Raw genomic sequence first — 12,565 nt, forward strand, 5'->3', positions numbered from 1 at the left:
AGTAACGAAGTACAAATACTTTTTCTGGAATCGGCACTTTTTCTTTTTTTTTTTCTTTTTAACTTTTAACTTTTACTCATTATATTTTACACAAATGTCTGTAATTTCTACTTCTTACATTTTCAAAACCGCCTCGTTACTTGTTTTCATTTATTAATTTTGGTCAAATGTCATTTTTTTTTCTTTTTACCACGTGCCGATTTCAGTCCATCAACCTATTTCTATTTATTGCGTGGCTTTTTTCAATTCACTGGCGTATCATTTACTGGCTCTTACACACCACAGATGTAGGCTAGTTTTACGAAGCTTACAATGAGCGTGGCAGAAGGCGACAAGAAGTATGGGGGTAACGCGGATGAGACAGAGGGAGTCAGTGATGTAAAGTGATGTACATTCCTGATCATCATCTTTACTATGCATGTGTTCTATATGGTGGATGTTCAGACTGGTAAATTCAAACGCAAATTCATTTTAATGGCACTAAATTTTATTAACACACTATCAACGCAGCACGCATTTCTGTTTGATTATTTTTATAAAAAATATAAATACATAAATAAATAACTAAATTTTAGCGCAACATACATTTATTCATGACATCCATTCTGTACTCACTCAGATATAAAATAAATAAATAAACCACCGAAAAAATATTTTTAACCAGTAAACATTTGTTTTAGTGAGGCGCCAAGTCTCAAATCAGCACGATGACAAGCATGATTCACACAATTAACCCTCTGGGGGTCGACAAACGCACCGGGGCGTTTTGTGTTTTTTTCCTCATAACGCCGAAAGAACTTAAATTACTGTCTTTTATGATCGTACAGATAAGAGCATTACACCATTCGCATCTGTATAGGGTCTATTTTTATTTGTATACACTCATAATAACAACAAAGCACTGTGCTTTTTTTAAAATAAAGAAAACAGACAGGAAGCACTTTCTGCCATTTCTGTCATCTCTCTTCACAGACACATTAATAAAACAACCTGAATCTCAGTGAATACTTGCATCACAGACTTAATAAATATATGTGTAGAAAGCTCTAAATGTCTTTAACATAAACCAGTTCACATCGAAAACAAATATTCTCTGATTATATAATCGGAATGGAAGTTAAAAGAGGTACAATCTCTCCGGTATCACCTCATTAACCATCCGTGTGGAAACATAGCAAAAGATCTGATGATTTAAGTAAACCACCATAAATACTTAAAATATTTAATACTGAAAAACTTTTACATTAATATTTTGCCTTTATGCTCTATGTTGAGTTTGGTTTCACTAATAATAAACATACATCCATATTTCTCCATGTCCATATTGCTTAGAGTATTAAAAACATAAAGTATTAATATATGGTACATTTAGAACTAGAAAGAAATGTGCTATTAAGTTCCCAATCCATTGACAGCCCTAATATTAATGACATTCCTTCCAGTTACCAGCGTGACAGTAAAACAGGTAGTAGTAATGGCTACTTTTTTACTTAAGTACATGTCAAAGTCTTTAACTTGAGTAAAAAAGTATAGTCAGTACTTCAACATTTACCTGAGTATTTTAAAACATCTGTACTTTGTGAAGGATGTGTGTACTTTTGCCACCTCTGATAACTATTACCAAAAGAGACTAACACATTTCAGTACATAGAACAACAAAAGCAATTTGTAGTTGAACATTAGCTAGCAACCTTTCACTCTTTTATAAAGTGTGCCATCATGCACACCAAATGCTAACACACATTTTCATCATTCCAAGCCTTGAACCCTGTACAGAAATATTGCACCTTCTTTTATAGTATGTGACAGTGAATGCTAAACATCCATTTCCTTGAGCCTGAATTGAATAAATGATGTGCCAGGTCATTAATTTGATCTACATTCGCCCTCATGCTATAGTGCATGTTCAAACATCAGTGTGTTGTGATTGTACAGCAATGTAGAGGTAGTGACAATAAATCAGTGGATTCATCAGTGAGCAAGAAAACAGTTTAGACAACAGTCCAATGGAGCTTGCTATAATTGACAGATGGGCTTTGTCTCTTCCAGTACAATGGCTTCAGTCCACAGATTATGTGGGAATAGATGTAGAGCAGTGGGGAGGAGGTCACATGATCGATGAGGCTGATGTGTCACTTATGGATTTGGACAACAATAGAGTGAGATGTCCTCCTGTTCTTGTTAAATCATGGTTAAGCTGTTTACATTGTGCCAACAATTATCTGTGAAATGTTAAAAAATTAATTTGTAGTGTCATTCTAATAAGTCAAGCACAATGGAAACGCAAAAGCCTCTGGCCAATGTGAGAAATCTAAAGCGGTCCACTGGGCAACAAAATGGGAGGGAAGTTTCTCAGAACATCTTTTCATCTGGTTTAGATGATTAATAAGCCAAATACAGAGATTGTACACAAATAAAAGAGAATGATGGGGCTTGTCACAAAATTAATTGCTGTCATTTGTAATTTAATTGTGGCTTAAATCACATTTGCCCAAACAAATGCTGAAAGGAAAACCTTTCCCAAGTATGAATCATAAAGACTTCCAGCGTGTATCCTCCATGATTCTGAATAACAACGATTTGGCATGCTTTTTTTTTCTCTTCTAGTGAGGGGAATTTATCTTAATAAACATTTCCACTGGCTCCGTCACATGATCATTATAATGCAATCAGGGCGCATTGTGAACGGATCAGTTTCGCCTTCAAAATGACAAGTTGCTCAACATCTGCCAAAACTGTGTCTTAGCATCTCAGAGAACTGAAGGACCCCTCGACACGAGCAGACTCATCCATATCAACCCACGACAAGAAAGGGAAAGATGAAGAGCCAGCATCGATCCGGTTGTAAAAATATCCAAACCATCTGGCTTACTTGTCCTGTCATAAATTACAATGATAAAGCCTTGAGCTTCAAAACTATGAAAACCGCACTAACCTGTACTAAACTCCTGGAATGACTAAACGCACACGTGAAACTCTAGCCTGCGTTTCGTATATCCAGTGCGCACGTCACAAATCATACAGCGATATGAATAATGCTTTGACTGCATTAGCAATCACCTTCTGAGCTGATTAGAAAATGAGCATAGGGTTTCCATTTGCATGATATATCCTCTGTCAGTCTGTCATGACAAGCCAGAAATACCAGGAAGCAGACCAAGGTCCCAGGTACTGTAACTATGTTACTGGAACAGGGCTGGTCACATTGGCAAGACCTCACGTCCTTGTCCATCATGCTGACACATTCTCAGTGTTGCATGAGGTATCACTTAACACGCACATGTATGCTGCTTGTGTTAAAAGATCATGAAGTATTCCAGCCAGGTCTGCTCTGCCATTCTTCTCAAAGGCACACAATATATATAAACCATTTTAGACAGTTCTGAAAGATGAATAAATGATCCATGCAAATATAATAGTCTGTTTATCAAAAGAGAGGAAAGAAATATAGATATGGACATTTCCCTAAAGTCTTATGGCCAAGGTGGTCTGTTAAATGATTTATCTGGGAAGAAGATTAAACATCAGTCAAGCCATTCAGTCATGCCATAGACTGTACAGTATTACATTCCCAATGTGTATTTAGTTCATCTCTAATTTGACTTCGGCATGCCGTATTAATACTTTCTACTGTATATACAACTAATGGCACAGGAAATCATTTAAGCAAAAAATAATAATAATAAATACAGCAGGCTGTCTTGTCACTGCCACCTTTCACTTGATAAAAGTTCTTAAAGTCTCTCAGAGACTCAATCTACTACATCAAACAGCAGCACACAAGAGCGAGCGAAAGAGAAATGTGTCAATAACACATCCTTAAAACCCACACAAACAGAATTATTCAGTAAATGCAGTGCCATTCTGTCAGAGTAATGACAGTGTGGAAAGGGAATCCATCTCAAAGTAGAGTTCAGCAGTTGAAGCTTGCAGGAAGTACAGTACTTAAGTCAGCCCTGCTGTTTTAATCTGCGCTCTGAATAGGCCGAGAGGGGAGTGCTGTAGTCTCAGTGACCAAAAAAATTCAATTCCACATCTTCCTGTCTTCCTTTCTCTTATTTTTTCCCTTCCATTTTTCATATATTTGGTGAAGAATGGGCAGACTAGCTTGGCTTCCTTCATTCTTCGCATTAATCTCCATCTCTCGACTAATGGATATTCATGCTCCTGTGCTAGAGAAATCCAAGGAGGCCCACCATATCCCCCCCTAACTCAAATCATATTGTCGTATCATCTCAATAGAAGAGACGAAAGAAAAGCTGTCAACACAAATATGTAGGCCAAAACCAGGCTGTTGGCAGGTACTACACAATCCTACAAGCCTGACGTTACTTGACTTAAAGCAAGTGTCTCCCACAGATCAGTTCAAATCATTTTTTTTTTTACAAATAATTAATCAGACATGCAGAACACTAAGGATATCTAAAACAGATGTCTGTGAACTACATCAAATGACATAGACTGGGCATTTTTTTCTACGCACGCAACTTTCCAACTGTTATTTTTTTGGCACGGCATCTGAGGAGTCACATATTATAAATCTGCAAGTCCATATAAACTAGCGTGATGGCTATTTTTTTTTTTTTTATACATATATATCTTTTTATGGGTGCTCATTATTTTTGTACAGTTAAAACTGTAGGTGTATTTTACACAAAGACTTTAATGGGCAGAAAAACACCCTTAAGTCTTAAGAAAAGGATCCTAAACACTTCATCAGTGTCTAAAGTGGAACACTTCTCTGGATGTGGATTGACACAGCACCTCTTCTACATGCAGAATGCTGAACTGAAAACATATGGCTCTAAGAACAGGGAAACAAACACAAATATAAAATTTATTTCAGGCATGAGCAAAATATTATAAAATATAAATCCCACTTTATTCCACATGACTGTAATCTGGAATGACAGCCCTATAGCACCATAAGGCAAAATGTAAAGCAAATAAATGACTATTGAAAGCAGATTGTTTTACTTGTGCCTTAAAATCCACTGAGAAACATAAATCAAAATAAATCGAAAACAGTATATTTACCCTAACCAATGATGTAATCAGGAGTTTGACTTTTTCAGACGTGCCCCATCCTCTGACAGTCGAGTCATACATGTAGACATGGAACAGTTCTACTCAAATAACCTAGCATGCAGGCTAAACTGTCAAAATGCAATTTAAGTAAGAAATCAGGAGTAAAACACACTAAGAGACTAAGTAAATGCGGGCAGGAACGGTGGTTTTATAAAACCCGACAAGTGATTGGGTAAGACTGACTGGAAATAGTACACTGGTGTGCTGTATAGCGGAGCAGCTGCTTTAAAGCATCATGCAAGCAGAAAACAGCAGGTAGCACAATAATGTCTACTGGGCTCTTTAACAGAGTAGATGAGCACCTCATTAACAAAGTTCCTGCTGACTGTGAACTATCACTTTGTCATTCTTAAACCGCACTTAGTTTAGGTTTAAGGAGGCTACACCACAGTTCACAGAAGTCCACAATCCAAACTAGACAAGTTTACGTAGTCCAAAGCCATAACCTATATCAGAAAAGCTTGATAGCCAGTTCTTCGAATAATTACGTAAAAGAAACTAGATATTTTACAGCACATATACAGGTCTCAATAAATGAGATATGACAAATGTGCACACAACCCTCATTTAAAAATACAAGGCTTTTTGTCATTGTCTCTGATCATCACTTACATAATTAGCAAAAGAAAATTAGTGTTGTTTTGTTGCTCAGAGCCATTTGTCAATGATTATTTTTAAATTGGTAATACATGACAATCCAGCAATAAATGGCACACTTTTTGTTATTCCTGTTATCACTTATGTTATAGCAGCTGTAAACAGTCATTTCTTTACCAGCCTCTATTTTTGCTCTCTCTTGAAACCCTAACCCTTACCGAGAACCCCAAAAAATGCAAACTGCTCTGTTCTGAAGATCTCTGCATGCTGGAAAACTCCTTCTATACATTTAAAGTAAACCTATTCTAATAGAAAACCTTACAATAGCAACAAAAGAATGAATTTTTTATTATACAATTTCAATGGCCTTTTAAATTGCTACTGTCAGAGCCTCTGTTTAAAACCTTCTAACCAGTTAAAATTGAGAATTTAACAGCGCTGTGGTATAAAATGTCATAAAATATAAATGCACACGTTACAGAAGCAGGGGAAGACAATAGATAAGGCACAGATGTGTGATAAAGCTCAGGGCCACTACATATCTGTCAGGTTGTTATAAAAACATTATATCAGTCACACTAAGCAGATCTATTTCAGTTACACAAAGGTTTTAGCGGTGCATTTGCGTCTCAGTGACGATGTGTCAAACAGAAGATTTTTGCTCACTAGCAGCAGATCTGGGCCTGGGTAAATGAGTCACTCACAGTTGCCAGATGTAAGTTAATGGAGGATAGGGGACTAGCAGCAGGTGTAAATCTCCCCCCGTCCTGCTGAGCTTTAAAAGTCAGTGCTTAGCACCCACAGCTCCGTCATCTGGCCTCTCCCAGCCTCCACGACAGCCCATTTGTCATCATTTTCATTTCATTTTTGGCAAAAAAAGAAGAAATGTTCTAATGGAGTGTTTTGAACGGCCCCAGATGTTTGTTTATTTGTTGTGCTGCAACTGCAAAACAGTTTATTCTTCACACACAGTCTCATTTCGAGAGGCTGAATATCAGCTGTGCCGTAATGAAAGCAAACTGCAGGTGGGGGGGAAAAAAAAGTACAGAGTCCCCAAGGTGTCTTCTGTTCGGATATTCTTTTAGCAAAGGCCTCCTGTCTGAAGGGATTTGAAGAACAGTTGTGAGCCATTTAAAATACAGACATTCATTACAACTGCACTTGGCCTACAATACCAAAATTTAAATGCACTTTAAACTGATATATGTAGGAGAACAGTTTCCCTCTCCGGTGAATGTTCACTGGTTTACTCACAGAGGAGAGAATAAATGTTCATGAGGTATGATACGAGTTGTGGGGTAGCATTTATTGCTTTCAGATGTCAAAATGTATGTGGGAGAAATGTGGTCATTTCTAGTGATATTTATGGAGGACCAGAGTAGATTTTAACTACGACTATTTATGAATAGACCTTTCTAAATCTACTTCCACCCTTTTAACTATATTTAATTGTATAACTACATATATTTCATTATATGACTGAAATGTATTAAGAACTAGATTGTGATTTAAATACATAGTGGGCCCGCAAAGGTGCTTGGTCTTAAAGGATCCTGGAGAAAAATCTTGGTCTCTAGGTTGGTTTAAAGCTGGTTGGAGCTGACAGCAATGCTACTTCCTGTGGCTATGCTGCCGGACTCCAGAGCCTGCCATCCTCGGTGTCACACCTAGCCGCCCTCATGGCCTCTCTGCCTCACTTTCCCTCGCCATCCTTTTCCCTCCACTGAGCCTCTCCTGTCTCCTCACTGTTTGTCCATTCCCCAATTGTAGCTCAACATAAGAGACAAGGGTCTCATTTCCCAATAGCCAAGACTTCCTTTAGTCCTTTATGCTGTGTGTCAGCATGGTCTGCACACAGCCCATCCCCTCTCTCCCATCTCAAGGACTTGTACCTAACCTGATTACCCGTGGCACCTTGGCTCTTGGGGCCTTGGCACAGGTGACATTAATTGTTGCAATATTGAGAAACAGCAGAAAGGCTTTCTGTTCAAGACAGCTTGCTGTCACACATGCCTCTAATTCTGCCGGCCACTGCAATGCAGCATCTAACATACAACGGGCCTGACAGGACCGGCAACATACCTTTGGGCAAAGCATAAGCACTATTACCATTCTGTCCTATACAGATAGACGCGATAAATAACTGCATAATTGCATCATGTGATGGTTCACAATGAGTTATTGCCAATGCATACAAATAGCTTGCTTCCTCCTGACACGTCCTGGAGGTGAACTGCATCTTTTAGTGTCAGGGATTTTCTATTAAAGCTTTTTTTTTTCCTCCAAGGCACAGCCAAAGTTCAAATAAAGAGTTACTGTGTTAGACCTGATGCATTAAGCAAATAGAATAGGCAATAAGTCAAGATAAATAAAAATGGTGTGATAACGGGGAAAGAATAAAAGGAGGCGAAGGACAAAGATGAGGGCTTGTGTTATCTAACACTGCAGTACAGTATCGTAAAAATAACGAATGGAGAGTGTCAGCGCAGTGAAATCTAAGAGGGAGAAAAAATATTTCATATGTCAGCTCTGCTCACCTTTTAATGGACTATTTTCAAGCAACATGATTTTGACAAAGCACTGGGCTTTCCTCTACATCACTTGAGAGGTGAGGGTCAGCCTTTGTGAAATAGATCTGTCCTTGGTGGGGGGTGGAGAGGCTCTTCGTTGACCTCACATGAAAGCAAAAGTGGCAGCACCATGGCCGCACTGTGAAAACACAGTAGTCTGCATCGCATGGACAAAAGAACATGATAAATGTTTCCCGCATAAAAAAAACCTTCTCCGCCCCCTCTCCTAAAGTTCAGCATGTCAAAAGCAGGTCTCCTGCAGAGTCCCAGTCTAATGATACAAAACCACTGGATGAATGTAATATCTCACAACTGGTTTATGGTAACATTTGTGTCTTTTGAAAAAGTTTCGGAAACCAGAGTGCTTCATTGTTAGATGAGATTTAAGTCTTCGTTTCAACTCTATGCTCAGAAACAAAATCCACAAATAATAAAACTTATATGCAAAAAAAAAAGAAAAGAAAAAAAAATAGGCAAGGATTCTCTATTTAGGTACAGAACTCTGGTTTAAAATTAATATTTCAACTTTAAATAAAAAAGAGTGAAATACATTCTCCTGCATGTTAGAGAAAAGTCTATTTAAACTTTTGCATTATTATTAAAATGCTGTCATTATGATTTCAAAATGAATGCTTATATGTCATAGCTCATTCTTAGCTAGTTAGCTCATAACGAGCTTTGTAGATTTCTGAAACTTTTGAAGCAATATTGTCATGCAATAACAACAAAGGACATAAATCTGTTAATTGCTCGGGTCCTTAGCAACATAACAAGCCAAGTAATAATAAAAATTAGCCGGTTATGCAAATATTCTTAAACCTGCCATAGCCTGTGCATAACGCGCACGTACGATGTGGCCATTTTTCTGAATCAATTTTACATGTTGCAATAAAATAATAAACTATGCAATAGAAGATCTAAATAAGGTTACTGCATGTATGAACACAATTTTTACATTTGATACTCACTGTTTGCTCGATGCATTTGTTTTTTTTTTTACATTAAAAAAGAATCTTTTGCAAGACCATGATCATGTGAGCACCCAAGTACAGGACATACATTTGCTAGCAATCTAATTGTCCAGAATCTTATGCTTAAAATAAAACTGTGGATGTGTTCAATGACAATATTATCTTTTCCTTTTTATTAAACTGTGATTAAATGTATATATTTGAATATGTGGCTTATTTGTTCTGTCTATTTATTTCTTTGTTTTTTTTTTCGTAATGTTCGATTACACTTAAAGAAAGTATATTTTAATATTATATAATATTTATATGATAAATCATATATCTCATCTCTCACACTCAGTAATAAGTGTTCAATACTTTTAACTATCTAAAATGTTTCTATATACATCTGTGAGAAGTGTAGCTTACAAGCTTACCTTTAGGGTTTTTGGAATCTTTGGACCTGGGTAGAGGAGTATACGGCAAAGGAGTGGTGTCTGATCTGCAATCGCTACGAGCCTACAAAATAAACAGAGAAAACATGAACTCGATGTGTTGATGGAGTCCACAATATAGCACCTGTGCTGATTTGCATTGCAGTCTGAGTGGATTTATTAGCTCAGATAGACAGGAGAAATGTACATTATTGATTTCTAAGCTGTGAATGCATTGATCCTAATTGAGTCCTAAATGAAAAGTACTCATTTGTCATCAGCAATCAGGAGCATTCATCCAGACTGATGGCATGAAAGGCAAATGGAGAGTAGAAGAGAGAGAGAGAGAGAGAGAGAGAGAGAGAGAGAGAGAGAGAGAGAGAGAGAGAGAGACAAAGAGAACGAGAGACAGAAAATATAAATCATTGGGTGGGGTAAGGGAGAAAAGCTTCATTGCCATGACTGATTGCCCAAGTGCCATAAATTTTCAGAGTGTGGTGGAAAGGTAATGTTGGGAGCAGCACTCCTGCTTTTATCAGGCTGCTGGACAGCTTTCATTATCTGGCATGAGAGGAGGGGAGAGAGGAGGTGAATAGGAACCCTGCCTTTGATTATCTCTTTCCTTCTTGTTTGAAAGAGGACGAGGGAAAGGCCCCCACTAGCACTCAGTCAAAGAGGATGGTGCAGGTCAGCCCGGGGTCAGTGTGTCGCTTACTCTCCAACTCCCTCATGACCAACACACTGCTGTGTGCTGCCAAGCCAACAGGTGGCATGACACTACTACTGCCTGACAACAGTTTGTCATCCTTTATACTCCAGAGGCCTTGCTAAACAAATATGGTCCACTATTTATTCTTTTCTGAGTACTGTTAGTCACTGAAAAGCCCTAGTTAGTCTGCAAGCACTAGGAGTAAGGCAACCAGCAACCTAAACACACTTGCACAAATGATTTGGGGTGTACTTAATCACAGGGCAACACTGACAAACTGACTCTACAGTGGTTTATGTGCAGATTTTTCCTAATACTTTACCAGTTACTGTTATGTCTAAATTATTGTCTTTTTTTTATGTAAATGCAATTAATTCTGCAACAAAAATTTAAAAATCATATTCAGTTAAAAATGCACTGATAAATGACACACTGATAACTGACATGATGTTAAAAAAAAACATAAAGAACATGATCCATGCATGCAAGTCCTCATCATTAGGCCTACATCACTTCACGCATCCAGTTATTAATTATCACCACACTTGTGCAAGTCAGATGGTGTGAGGTAGCCACGGCTTTCGAGCATGTCAGCACTTTCCTTGTTACCAGTTTCAATCTCCTCCAGCCATTTGGCTTTAATATCCTAAAGCAGCACTCGGTGAGGGAACGTCAGTCTGCCCTGACTAATTTCCTCTGGGCCTGACAGATCAGAGGCCTTCTCCACCAAACTGCCCTCTCCCCACCATAAAGCCCCTCGTAATCCTGCTGCTTGTCTACAATTAATCTTCCCAGTTGCCACATTATTAACACCACCACCCACAGGCAGGGTCTGGCTCTGCCCCACTGGACACGGTGCACCCCCTCCTCGCCTCAGTGGCCAGGGACGTCAATCACATGCCGTGCGCAAAAGTCGCCTGCTGTCGACATCAGAGATCCCTCCAGTCAGCGCAAAGCACCCCCCCTCCCAAATGCTGGCCAAGTCCACTGATCACACACCCACACCCTTGAAGAAGATTAATCAGAGCCCTCCCTCCTACTTCCTCCCCTCCCCATCTCCTCCTCTCTTTCTCTTTATTCAATGAGGCATCCTCGCGATGAGAAAAGGGGCCTGGCTCATAATGGGAATCCCTGCGTAACAAAGTTAAAGGAAAACTCAATTTGAATGCCAGCTGTTATCTGGCCCCCTTTTTCCTGAGCTGCTTAAAGAGCAGGCGGACAAGAGCTCGGCTTTGATCAGTACCCTTAAGATTTTACACAAACATAATCACAAGCCGAGGGGTCGCTCCAGGCACCAGGAATTCATTCATTCCTCGGGCTTAGAGAACACACAGGCAGTTTAAGGGCCTTCGCCGTTCACTGAGCCGTTTATCTTTATTTGCTTTTAAAAGATATGCATCAGCCTTTTACTAACTCTCACTAGTTACAACTTTTCTGTTTGGACTGGCCATTTAATGATGGCTGATAGCGACATGAATTAATATAATGTGCTCATGAAAGGTACACTGAGGAAACGTATGAGCTGATCCCAAAGGGAAACATGAAACAAGGATCACAATGAGAATAAACACTGTCACATGAAGCTTGCTCCTGATGGACTACGGATAAAAAAGGCTTCTAAAGCAGATTTAGGGCTGGAACTTGTATACTCTTTCACTCATCTCTCTGCCTGAGCAAATCTCCATCCCAGAACACAGAGAAATGGAGCAGACTGCCTCTGATCTATCTGTGAACCATAGGAACGCAGCAGGTAAACCCATGGAAAAGCCAATAAATATAGACGTATATTCTGAAAATGAAAAGGCTGAATTGATTCGGCTTCTCACAAGAACATAAGCAGCTTTACCGTTGGAATAGGTATTACATTTGATTTTGATGTTGTTTACACCAATCAAGCACATTCTACACCCCCACCCTGACAAATGCTACACACCCACACACACACCCACACACACACTATTCTTTCTATTACAATTGATATTAATTATTAATACATTTATCCATAATCTAAATAAACAGCCATGGTTAAAACTGTCCAGTCCCCATCAACATAAAAAAGCACACACACACACACACACACACACACACACACACACACACACACACACACACACACACACACACACCACACACACAGTGACCATGCAGTTAGACAACACAGCAAAGCTGCATATGGCTGTACATGTAATGGTCAGTTGGGGGCGCTGCAGTGTAAAG

General features: G+C 38.9%; 1 protein-coding gene across 4 annotated transcripts in view; it reads right to left on the bottom strand.

The window, feature by feature from the left end:
* lrmda (leucine rich melanocyte differentiation associated) overlaps positions 1-12,565 on the bottom strand; it is a 245,806-nt gene that overhangs the window by 19,467 nt on the left and 213,774 nt on the right. For 3 of the 4 annotated variants that reach the window (XM_046833907.1, XM_046833925.1, XM_046833934.1), the window contains 2 exons: positions 9,643-9,724; positions 8,236-8,412 (listed from right to left, as the gene is read on the bottom strand). In XM_046833907.1, the coding sequence (XP_046689863.1) occupies positions 8,240-8,412; positions 9,643-9,724 (255 nt within the window). In that variant the 3' untranslated portion in view covers positions 8,236-8,239. Of the gene's footprint in view, positions 1-8,235; positions 8,413-9,642; positions 9,725-12,565 lie in introns of those variants that run through there. The other variant, XM_046833916.1, reaches the window with a different exon arrangement.

The sequence above is a fragment of the Silurus meridionalis genome, chromosome 2 (assembly GCF_014805685.1).
Source record: "Silurus meridionalis isolate SWU-2019-XX chromosome 2, ASM1480568v1, whole genome shotgun sequence".
Lineage (NCBI taxonomy): Eukaryota > Metazoa > Chordata > Actinopteri > Siluriformes > Siluridae > Silurus > Silurus meridionalis.